Source organism: Lucilia cuprina, chromosome 5 (genome assembly GCF_022045245.1).
Source record: "Lucilia cuprina isolate Lc7/37 chromosome 5, ASM2204524v1, whole genome shotgun sequence".
Classification (NCBI taxonomy): Eukaryota; Metazoa; Arthropoda; class Insecta; order Diptera; family Calliphoridae; genus Lucilia; species Lucilia cuprina.
This window is the reverse complement of record NC_060953.1, coordinates 41190976-41203502: the sequence shown is the minus strand read 5'-3', so window position 1 is coordinate 41203502 and position 12527 is coordinate 41190976. Positions and strand designations below refer to the sequence as shown.

General features: G+C 32.0%; 2 protein-coding genes across 3 annotated transcripts in view; both read right to left on the bottom strand.

The window, feature by feature from the left end:
* The window catches only part of LOC111676690 (multidrug resistance protein homolog 65), a 10983-nt gene extending 5896 nt beyond the window's left edge, over positions 1-5087 (bottom strand). For both annotated transcript variants that reach the window (XM_023437662.2, XM_046952246.1), the window contains exons 1-2: positions 4924-5087; positions 425-721 (exon numbers count right to left, since the gene is read on the bottom strand). In XM_023437662.2, coding sequence (XP_023293430.2) covers positions 425-714 — 290 coding nt within the window. In that variant the 5' untranslated portion in view covers positions 715-721; positions 4924-5087. The remainder of the gene's footprint in view (positions 1-424; positions 722-4923) is intronic.
* Positions 5088-10662: 5575 nt separating this feature from the next.
* LOC111676671 overlaps positions 10663-12527 on the bottom strand; it is a 41607-nt gene continuing 39742 nt past the window's right edge. Inside the window, exons 8-10 of the mRNA XM_046952471.1 lie at positions 11960-12188; positions 11591-11824; positions 10663-11519 (exon numbers count right to left, since the gene is read on the bottom strand). Coding sequence (XP_046808427.1) covers positions 10945-11519; positions 11591-11824; positions 11960-12188 — 1038 coding nt within the window. The 3' untranslated portion in view covers positions 10663-10944. The remainder of the gene's footprint in view (positions 11520-11590; positions 11825-11959; positions 12189-12527) is intronic.

Sequence of the window (12527 nt, the reverse complement as noted above, 5' to 3'; positions counted from 1 at the left end):
CTAGTCTATAGTCTAGTCTATAGTCTAGTTTATAGTCTAGTCTATAGTCTAGTCTATAGTCTAGTCTATAGTCTAGTCTATAGTCTAGTGTATAGTCTAGTCTATAGTATAGTCTATAGTCCAGTCTATAGTCTAGTCTATAGTCTAGTCTATAGTCTAGTCTATAGTCTATTCCATAGTCTAGTCTATAGTCTAGTCTGTAGTCTAGTCTATAGTCTAGTCTGTAGTCTTGTCTATAATCCAGTCTGTAGTCTAGTATAGACTTAAGTCTAGTTAGATAGTTGTTATGATGGTCGTATGTTATATCATACATATTGGTCTGTTGTCGATAGGACCTCTTGTGCGCTTCTTTACGAGTGTATCTCATGGGAGTTTAACCCACGATCTCCAGTCTTACAGGCAGGTTATCATTATCAATACTCACAGTGTCTTACCACCTCCGAACAATGGTAAAGCATATGTCTCTGAACTGGTACCATTGCGATATGTACGATCTACCAACATGGCAGTAAATTCACTATATATAATAACCACAGCCGGTAAGGTCAGAGCCTTAATGGTTGACATTATAAAACCAATAAATAACAGAAATACTTCGAGTGGTGTTGAAAAACGATATAAACGCCAAAATGTAACTGGTTTAGAGGGTTCTAAACCCTCAGCCATAGGATGATCCAAAGAGGATTTCGATACCGACGAATCCTCACGATCCATTATGAATCTATAAAAGAAATGCACATAACTTATAAAAAATAATGCAATTATTGTATTTGTTTTTTTGTAATTCAATTATTTCAAATATTCAATATCATAATTTTGAACACATTTTTCTTTCGTTGTTTTATTTTTTCAAGAAGAAGAGGTTAATTTAATTAAACTTTATGGACATACATGTATATAAGCATGTGTATGTATGTCTTACGTAGTTATGTTTGTAGTATGTCTGTTTGATGTGAATGATCAATTATTTTGTAAGTGTCTGAAATGTATTTTATTAAATTTTCATTTGCTGTTTGATGTTGTTTTTTATTTAGTTTGTTTTATGTGACCTTTTGGGTTAAAATATTGTTTTTTTTACTTTGTTTAAGCTTTTTGGATTATTTTTTTGTTTAATTAATCTTATTTTTCAATTTTAAAGTGGAACAGCTTAAGTACCTATTAACATATTAGTTTAGATTAATGTTTAAAGAAAAAAAACTTTTGAAATTCTTATTTATCTTTCAAAACTAGTAAACTTTATAATTAATCACTTTCTGCTCTTTTCAGGTATATATCTATATCTAAATTGATACAACTATGGAAATTACATTTTAATAAATTAAGAAAAATGTGAAAAATTTTTCTTTTTATTTTTCAATTTATACTTAAATCGTTTTAAATCAGATTTTAAGAAAATAATGCTCAAAATAGCAACTCGTCTTATGAAGAGAAAGGTTGTCATCTTCTTTTTATGAAACGTTAAAGCAATACAGGAATTCACTCAAGAACTATGAGCTCTCGAGCCTCAAGGGTTACTATTTATTTCACTAATATAAATACTAGTTTAAAAGACTAATTTTGAATTGAAATAAATATTAAGAAAGTCCACTGTTGTTGTTGTCGTGCAATTAAGTCAACGAGATCCCACTTAAAAAAATTTTGAAGATTCTAACTGTAATAGTTTTCCAGATGTATAATTAGTTACAATTTGCTAATTTCTGCGGATGTTTAATAAGATTTTAATGTACTCGTTGATTTTAATGTAATAATTTCTCAGATTAACGAAATTTTGTTATGATACATATAGGAGATGCCAAGACCCCATTGATGGTCCGACCGTTATTCCCTAAATTTTTATATGAATGTCAAAGTTCTTCCGTAGAATTTGAAAATTCTATAGTCCAGACTATAGACTATTCTATAGTCCAGACTATAGACTATTCTATAGTCCAGACTATAGACTATTCTATAGTCCAGACTATATACTATTCTATAGTCCAGACTATTGACTATTCTATAGTCCAGACTATATACTATTCTATAGTCCAGGCTATAGACTATTCTATAGTCCAGGCTATTAGACTATTCTATAGTCCAGACTGTAGACTATTCTATAGTCTAGACTATAGACTATTCTATAGTCCAGACTATAGACTATTCTATAGTCCAGACTATAGACTATTCTATAGTCCAGGCTATTAGACTATTCTATAGTCCAGGCTATAGACTATTCTATAGTCCAGACTATAGACTATTCTATAGTCCAGACTATAGACTATTCTATAGTCCAGACAATAGACTATTCTATAGTCCAGACTATAGACTATTCTATAGTCCAGACTATAGACTATTCTATAGTCCAGACTATAGACTATTCTATAGTCCAAAAAGGTCTTCCTGCAAAATTTGAAGAATCTTGTTCTATTAGTTTCACAGATAAACGAAATTTTGTATTTCATTTATAATGGGGGGGGTGCTTTACGCCCGCCAGTTGTTTTCTGAATATTCACATGAATGTCAAAGTTCATCAATTAAATTTTGTAGATTTTTACTCTAATAGTTTCTCAGATATATATCTCAATGTAAATATCAAAATTTATTATCCTCTACTTTTCCTCTCTATTGTTTTCAGTTGAAAATATACGCTACAAAAACTTTCCGGGAATTTGACTATAATTTATAACAAAGCTCACAAATCGAATGCGGCGGGTTGGAATTTTACTCCCTGATCTAATACAGGAAACAATTTATCAAACTGATCTTGATTCCTATACATGAAATAGTTTGTTCCTTATTCTTGTTCAAATGCCTGGAATATTTTTCAAAGCATTTAAAGTATTTCATAAGTTTTGAATGCTTTTTTAATCGGTCTTTGAACCAAATCAGTTTGTCTAGATGTGGATTTCAGAATACGAAAGTATTCTATTAAAACAAATTGGAAATAAAATAGAAACTAGATGTTGGACAAAATGAAATAGATTATTACCAGGCTGCAGAATCGCACATCATCTCCAACTCGACAAAATTAGAGGAACTTTTCAGCTACTACCACTTTTAAGATATGTCAGCTATATCTTGTGCGAAAGGACAATGACTTTAGTAGATCATAAAAATTTTTCTTTGATTATTGTACATAATGCACAAGAAAACAGTAACTCTTGGACAAAAAAGAGTGTTCGGTCGACATGGAACATTTTTGCATTGAACATTAAATAGGAAGACTCAATGCCTTTTTTGATCTTATTAGGAATATGAATAGTATTATTTTATTGCAAACTGAACACTCTTACTTGCACGAAATGCTGGCGCAAAAAGATTGATTATATTTCATTAGTACAGAACTCACAGGGCCAAGAAACAAAGGCTAGTAATTAATTCGCTATAAGATCTTGTTAAAAATAAAAAAATCTTTCTTGTTTGCCGATAGTAACTAATATTTATTTGGTTACGGTATCAAGGTATCGAGAAAACGATATAATGCTAGTGAAACAGTAACATTCTCGAATATGATTGACGAATGGGCAAAAATGGAATGGTTAATCTGTCAATACCAAATATTTTGGGAAATTTAAAATACTCTTCGCCAAGTTTTGTATGAAAAAGACTATGACTTTTCAAACCTTTGATAACATATCGATACAAATATGGGCCTTTAATGACAATCTCGCTTTTTACGGGATGAACAATCTTGTACGTGTGCGTATTGTGAAATCGTGCTAAATCCGAATCTTCACGTCTGGTTTTAATATATATAGGTTTTTTGCTTATAATATCTCGAAGAACCAGGAAGAGAGTTCAGATCAGATCCATTGTGATCTTGTTCATCCAGTTAAGAAAGATCAAAACATTTTTAACCAAAAAACTTTGCTAAAAGATTAAATCAGGCTAAATCCGAATTTTCACGTCTGGTTTTTAAAATCTATAGTTGTTTTGGTTAAGATATCTTGAAGAAGCGGGAAGAGATAATTGAGTTTCAAATCTCAATTGATTGGACTATCAGATGATATAACAAACATCTATTGTGATCTTGTGCATCCAGTTAAGAAAGATCAAAACATTTTGAACCAAAAACCTTTGGTTAACATATCTCGAAGAACCGGAAAGAGATGACAGAGTTTTAAGCCTCAAAGAGTTGGACTATATGATGATATAACAAACTTGTCATTATAACGTCTAAGGACAAAACATGGAAAACTTTAATAGTAATATCCTGAAAACCTAATATGAAACTCTAAAATACAGATTCGGCGCAAATTAATTCTTTAGAAATCACTTCGGAAATTATTTCTAAAGGTTTAAATTGCATCGAATCTGAATCTTAGATTTTCTTATTAGGTTTTCGAGATATCATTTCTAAAGTTGTTCATGCTTTGGCCTTACACGTTATAATAACGACAAGTTTGTTATATAATGATAACAATTTCTTAAGATCAATTCACAATCACATTTTTTGTGAATTTTTTCACTTTTTAAAGAGTGTAAACTGAGATATAAGTGTTGAAAATGTCTTTTTCATGAAGAAGGTTGCAGAGGTATTACAAAATCTTCATGACTACTGAGCCTAAGACTTGGTTCATACTGGGAAACTTTTTTTGGCAACTTTTTATTTTTGTGTGTGAGAAAAAGAGAAAGAAAATCAACCATCTCTATCTCCCACACACAAAATCAAAAGTTTCCCAGTGTGAACCAGGTCTAACTTTATAACCCACGGGTTTAATTCGGGTGAAGTCGAAGATCGTCTGAGTATTCTCACTAAATCCCGATTGACGTAACGGTACTAGAAATTTCACAAAGTGGAATCATAAACGTAAGTTCCAAAGAGTTCTTAAATAATTCACTTTTACATTAAAAGATTTAACGATATCTAAAAAAAGTCCTTTAAAAACTAGTTTTATTTTTATTTCAATATAATTTAGTATTTTAAATTTCTTTTGTTGTAATTACTTTTGTAAGGATTCGTTTTAAGTAATTTTTATTTACACGATCACTTAATCCTTTATTTTATTCGCATATCCTTTAAAATGTTTAAATTTCAATATTTTATATTCTTTTCTTTGACGTTTCCCAGAGATGGCTTAAAAAGTTTTTCACGACACGACACTTCAACACCAACTGAGAACTATTCTATAAATGATCATGTTTAAATTAAATGTTCACAGATCAAGATCTCACAAAACGTTGAACAGCATGAAAAACTGAATGTATGAAAATTTTTAATTGATTTGCATTCATTTGTAAATTAAATGTCGTAGAAACGCACTGAGCGTTAATTGAAAATGGGTGGTGAGTGAGTTTGGGTTTGCTCACGATTTGATCGTAGTAGTTGTGAAAGTACTGTCATGTTCGTAAATATAATAATACTTTTGAATATGACTTAAGCATATTCTTCAAGATTATTCCAAACTTAACCTTATTCTTTTTACTCTTGGTGTAGTTTTACATTACTATTAAATATCATTAAAAGAGTAAACTATTTTAGAAATTCATTTAAGAGATCATATTACACATTAAACGATAATGCAAATTTGGCATTCAGATTCATGTTCATAAGCAAAAAAGATCGCTCATATTATGCGAGTCTTTAAGTCGAAAACTCATTTTTCTGTGAAGTGTCATTTATTAACTTTGATTTGTTTCACTTTTATTTTAGATCAATCAGCAAATTGACCCTTTCTTTAGTTGTGCGATCATAACTCGTAGATTTTGTAATCAATCAACCAATCAATCAATACTAAATATGTTAATTTTTGAAAATTTTATTAGTTTAGACTTTTGTTCATATTATAAGCGATGACCAAAAATTAACTAAATATTTAAATATTTTATATTCTAATATTGTTACGCAGGGTCGGGGTTATTTTAAGAACTAATTTATGATCAATTCAAAAAATTTGGTGAGTCGGAAAATTTTGACGTCTTTGTACTTTAAATGTTCATTAGTTAACCTATAGAAGTCGTTATTAAATTACTCAGCAAAAATTTTTATTACCAAGTAAATACTGATCTCATTGGCCCCTAATTATATGTAATGAGTGACGGAAGTAGTTCTCAACTATATATAAACTTAACATAATAATTCATTAAACAGACAAAGAAAGTTCAGATTCCGATCATGTTCCATCCAAACTTAGTGCTCACTATAGTTTAACAGCCTATTTACTTCCCGAACTCCCTTACAACCTTTGGGCAATCACGCACATATTGCGAAGTAAAAACAAGGTCTTCAACGCTCTGGTCTGCAGTTTTTGGGTTATGGATAAAGGAAACTTATAATGGTTAGTGGTAGGTGATGCTACTCCAGTCAACTCCGGTCAACTTCGCTCAGTGAAATTCCGAGGAGAAAGCAGTCAAAATGCTGCCTTAAGGGCTGCTTACAAATTATCTCGGAACATCACCTACAGCTAGGAAAACAATGACCTCCCTGTCAAGAAACACAATGTCATGTTGAGGTCCTCTGATCGGCAGTATTTGGGTTATGGATAAATAAAAACTTGAAGTGGCTAGTAGTTAATTATGCTGCTCCAGTTCGCTCTAGTTTGCTCAGTGAAATTCTGAGAAGTAAAATAGAAAGCTTTCAAAATATTGCCTTAAAGACAATTAACAAATTACTTCGGAAGCTAAGCCTACAGCTAGGAGAACAATGACCTACAAGTCAAGAAACACAAAGTCAAGTTGATTATATCATTTTTCCGCGGATTTTACCGAGAAAGTTATCCCAACTTTAACACTAAACCTTTGGATGACCCTAAGAGGCATGCCAGAAATGATCTGCAGTATTCGAAAGACCAGTCCTTGCCTATGGCAGCTTCAGACGACATTAATAAAGACGTCCGTCATCTATTAAACGGTTGTATGACACAACACCAATGTCGTACTTAGAGGTCGTCCACCGCTGACACAGAACAAAATTTGCGCGGAATAAAACTAAGGTAAAAAAGGGATGGCATGAACCTCCTAACTAGATTATTGAATTGCTTTAGCTATAACAGAATCAACCCATTTCCAGGATAAAAGTAAGAGATAATATAAAGCAAAGTGTTGTGAGCATAACATTCTAGTCTCGAACATTACCAAACCTACCCACCGGGTCATGTTTCCTTGATGTAACATCCATATCTTATTGTATTGCAATCCCATGATAAGGAGATGCTACCAGTACCTCTAGTCTGCCGCTACAACAAATTGATGTTTACATTTCATTCCATGGCTTGTGCTTGGATGATTTGAAAAGGAGCACCACATATCTGGTACTATGGGTGGCCAGTTGTTCGCTATGTCTTTTCCGGTCAGTTGGTTGAGGTTTCTAGATAGTAGATAGTTTCTAGATTGTAGGAGCAGTACAAATCACAGAGCATGACTGTGGATTAATAAAATATTAGATTTGAGCTTATAATGCTAAGATTGGGTATAAGAGGTGGAGTCTATAAAATTTATTTGATGTGCTTAACTTAATGGAGTTTGATGAAAGAACGTCACTGCGCTTTCTTTAATTTATCAGCTATTTTCCTACATGGTTTACTGCGTTGGTTTTTACTCTAAAACATGCTCAACTTATTACAATGGGTATTTCAGAACCATAAAGTCTTGTTAATTGAAAAGATCCGTGTTTCGGACTACCAAGGACATCCCCTATGTGTTGTTGCGGAATCAACAGAGCCATCTTAGTAGTGTGTTTGGGCTACAAATAAGGTTTCTCTCTCTTCCCCAACGAGAGATATGATAGCTCGAGTGCATAGTGCAAAGTGCATGTATAATGGACCCGACATCCATATACGTAAACCTGCGTGTAAGATACTCAAAGGGGCAGTGGTGTGTTGTTACTTTTTACTCACCCAGCGGATGAAAAGACTACCGTGAAAAAGGTCGTAAAGGTAGGTGTTCACATAAAGTATTTCGACTTCATTCCTAACCCTACAGGGTCTACAATTCTTTCGAAGTTAAATAGGTTATCAACACTGTCAATTCAAAATGGTCGGCTTTAATTTTTGCACAAATTGCAAAAATTGGGTTGAAGTATATATACCTCAGTTTAGAACAAAATTAATAATAGAGATGCAACAAATACAGTGTGTTTAGGATACAGCGTGAATGTCTAGAGATCCAAAGAAATACAACTAGGTCTATATTAGACATGTTGTGCGCTGCTTTACATTTAAAATTTTCTCAGCTTTCTTACTTCTTTCTTACTGAGAGATCTAAGATCTGTAATAACATAATTTCAATGATATTTGAATCTTATGAAAGATTCTTATGCTATGTATACATGGTTGTAAGATCTTACAACGTTGGCAGTAAAATGTGCAGAAAATGTCTAATAACAGTGTAAACTTACAAATTTTGTCTTGCAATATTGTCAGTAATGCTTTTTAAGACAACGTTGCATAAGAAAAATTGCAAGTTCAGACGATTGTTACATTTCTAAACTATTTGCTGATAACGTTGTAAGATCTCACAACCGTGTATTACGGCTTTTAGAGTTACATTGTCCTTTCCTTACAACATTCATCTGAATCGCATCGTCCAGTTTTGTATATTATGGTCATTATAATGTGAGTCCACTCTGAATATGTAGTTCATACTTACTTAAGTATATCATATAAGCATCGAAGTTGCTACTTCAGAGGAGGCTTCTCATTCACTTTTTGTTAACTACTAACCATCGGATATAAGTTGTTGTAACGTGTTAAGTCAGTCTTGTTGAGTGGAAAATCGCTGGTCGTTGAACTTCGAATTATTTTGGTGTATAGTGCCAATTGTTTTGGGAGCGGGCACTGAAGTTTCTATCATTACAACTGACTGTTTTTATTTATTCCTGAATAGCAATGATAATCTCTATAAGAATATTTTCTTAAGGTTTTTTTAAAGATTATGAAGGCTTAGATTTAACCTTTCTAAGCTGATATCGAATAATTGCATATTGGAAGCAGGTAAATATGTTAATCTCTATTGGAGCCATGTTTATGCTTACATTATTGCACGACTTTTATGTTTATTTTCTCTTTTTCGCATAACCTTGATATTCTATATGAGATTAAATTCTGTCTCTTGTATGCGATCGGTCCGATGTTCTTGTTTAGCATTTTAAATGTCTCTGGTATACATACATTTGATAATGACTCCTATATCTGTCATTTTATATCTGATTTAGAAATAGAGTATATTTTCCATGTACATAGATATGTATGTAAATAATATGTATGATCTTATTTTGGTATTTCATGATATATAGACAGGATGTTTGATTGCATCCAAATTTCTATGTAGCGATAAATATTCTTCGGTTTTGAGATCTGAATTTTGATGACATTCCATTCGGTCTTGGTAACTACACATAAAGAGCTCATAACAAGGCTGTGGTATCAACGATCATTTTGATTTTATACGAAGAACCTCACTTGATTCCCTTAACTAATGAATAGAGGGCTTAAGACAATTATAATTGAAAGTTGATTAATATAAGTAAATGTTTTGGATCGAGAAGCACATGAAATACCAATTATCTGGGTTTTTGGATTTAGAAAAAGTTCAATTTTCAATCCAGTTGAAGTCTATTTCTTAAATGATCTATTATTGTATATCTCTTTAATAATCTATTTGGTGATATGTGGAACGTTTAAGGAATGTCTTGGATATTCGAATATCTTCTACAATCAATCAAGTTGAAGCTCTTGTTAGTTCAATTACTTCACTTCTTTAGTGGGAAGGGTATATTGGGTTTGTGCTGATGTTTGATACGCTCAATAATATTGGTCCTATACCCATCTCAGAATCATTTTCTTAGTCGATTTAGCTATGTCCGTCCATGTTAACCTTGTAATTAAACTACAGGTCGCAAATTTGAAGATAATTCAATGAAATTTGGTATATGATATTTTATTGTGCCAGGGACGAAGCCTATTGAAAATGGTTAAGATCGGTCCATTATGTCACTTAGCCCCCATACAACTGTACCCACGAAAAGGGCTTGTGTATCTAGTAATTAAACTACAGGTCGCAATATTGGAGATAATTCAATAAAATTAGGTAAAATTAGGTAACATCGGCCCATTTTTTCACTTAGCTCCCATACAAATGTTCCCGCGAATACGGCTTTTAAGTTCATAATTATATTTGGTATACTAATATATGTACAAAAGGCTGCAAACCCAAGTTCTATACTAGACTTCATGACCCCCGCAAGGACGTCATATGACCCTAGCACCTATGAAAAGCCCCTCATCAAAATTTCACTTAAACGTCCACAATTTTATTTAACAATAAACGGCTTAAGTATATCTGAGTTAAGGTATTATATGGTCGGCCTCGCCCGATTAAAATTTCTTACTTGTTTTTATTAGTTTGGATCAGAGAGCAATATTTGGGGCCTTTAAACGCTGAGAAATTTTTTTCAGAATAATTGTTAGAAATCGTTTACTGGGGACTTGAGGACTAGAAGTTTCAAGCTAACGAAATTTAATATTTATAATGGTCTCAAACCCGGCTAAGAACTGGGACTTTTCAAACTATAGGTCATATATTTGGAAACCCTGATGTGTTAAATATATAGTTATATTTGGATTCAGATTAGCTTAATCCTTTTAAAATTAGATAAAGTGAATGCAGTGAGAACCTCACTCTTATTTCGATTTTTAAAACTCGTTTAACAAATCTCCTTTGCATCATATATATAAACATCATCTTTGATTTCTTATTCTAAATATATATAATTTACTTTATTATTACAGACATTCTATATAGTAACATATACAAATTATTTAACACTATAATCCTTTTCAAGGATATTTAAAGACTAAAATACATAGTTCTTTACAAAAAAAAAAATATTATAATAATTTAAGATTCATGTCACAACCTTTTTTGCCTTTTTTTTTTAATGTAAAATTAAATTAAAATGGATGGATTCATGGCTTTAGTTTTTATATAATTTTTTCTAAATTTTTAAATTTCTTTTGAATATTTTTACAGTTAAACATAAACTTCTCCAGTTTTCGGCTCTGGCGGACGTTTAGCTAACGTTGAAGGTGCCGATGTTGCGGTAGTGGTATTAGTAGTATTTGTAGGATTTTTATTATCTTTCGTATTGAGAGTTATCGTTGCTGTGGCATTATTCTGCAAATTACTGTCCGTTGAGTCCTCGGGACGTCCCTCTGAACGCATAGAATGTCTACGTTCTAATAGATATGAATCGGATATGTTTATATTTAAATTGCCATTAAAACTATTATTACGCGATATGTTAGAACCACCATTTAAAGGTTTCACCGATAATAAAGCGGTGGCGGTGGTATTATTGTTATCCAGTTTATCGTTGAAATTCAAATCGGTTATCGATACCGCTGAGGGTGAACGTTGTATAGACAGAGAAACCGGTATGCTGGTTATAACATCATTGGCATCAAAATTGGATGAACTGGTTGTAATAGTGGGTATTTGAGAGGTGGAAATGGGTAGAATATTTAAAGTAGCTGAGGTGTCCGTGGGACTGGTGGTGACCGTAAAGGGGAAAGATAAAGTTGTTATATTAGTGGTGACAGGAATGGCTGCAAAAATAATTCAATTCAAATTATTACAATTTCTTTTATTTAAGAATATGAAGGTTTTTGTAACTTACAATTCGTTAAATTTGTTGGTAATACTGCCTGGGCCAATGCCGCCGTATTCGGATGTCCTGGAATCAAAGTATTATTTGATGATGAACTATCCATTTCTTTAATCGGTGATAATAATAAAGTGCCCAAAACTTGACCATCTTGACCATTATTTGTTGTTGTGCTTGTATAAGGATACATAGTGGTTTGTGTAGTTAATGGTGGTGCCATAATAACCGCTGTATTTGCATTGGTTGCTATAAATAAGTGCATTGATTTTGGATATTTGTTGGATTTTTTAATAAAAATAATTTCTTTTTTTATCTCAATTTAAGTGCTTAAAATACGTGATACTATTGTAAAGCTTATAAAAAATTTAAAACAAATATTACCATTTGACATATCTTTATCCAAAGATTCCTTGGTAACATCAGGAGTTGGTATACGAGGTCGTGTTTTTGAGGTATTAACATTTAAACCATTCAAACGAGAATCTACATTGAGAAATTTTAAGGCGGTAGGATAAAATGAAAGGAAAAAAACCAAAAGAAAAAAAACAAAAATCACATGAAAAATAGATGAAGTTTTAAAGTGCAGAGTTTGAAAGAAAATTTGGAATTTTGAAGAGAATAAATTTTAAAAAAGTTATAACTTTAATTTTATATTATTAAGGAACCTTCGGGGTAGAGAAATGACTTCTAATTTAATCATATTGTCATAACTCAATTTTATGGAATGAATAAAAATACAAAATTAAAGCTCTCAAAACGTTGGCAAACCCAAGATCTACAGGCAAATGGTAAACAACAAACTACAAACACTTAAACTAAGTTTTGATATTTTTTGTCGTATCTCCCTAGTCTATAGTCTAGTCTATAGTCTAGTCTATAGTCTAGTCTATAGTCTAGTCTATAGTCTAGTCTATAGTCTAGTCTATAGTCTAGTCTATAGTCTAGTCTA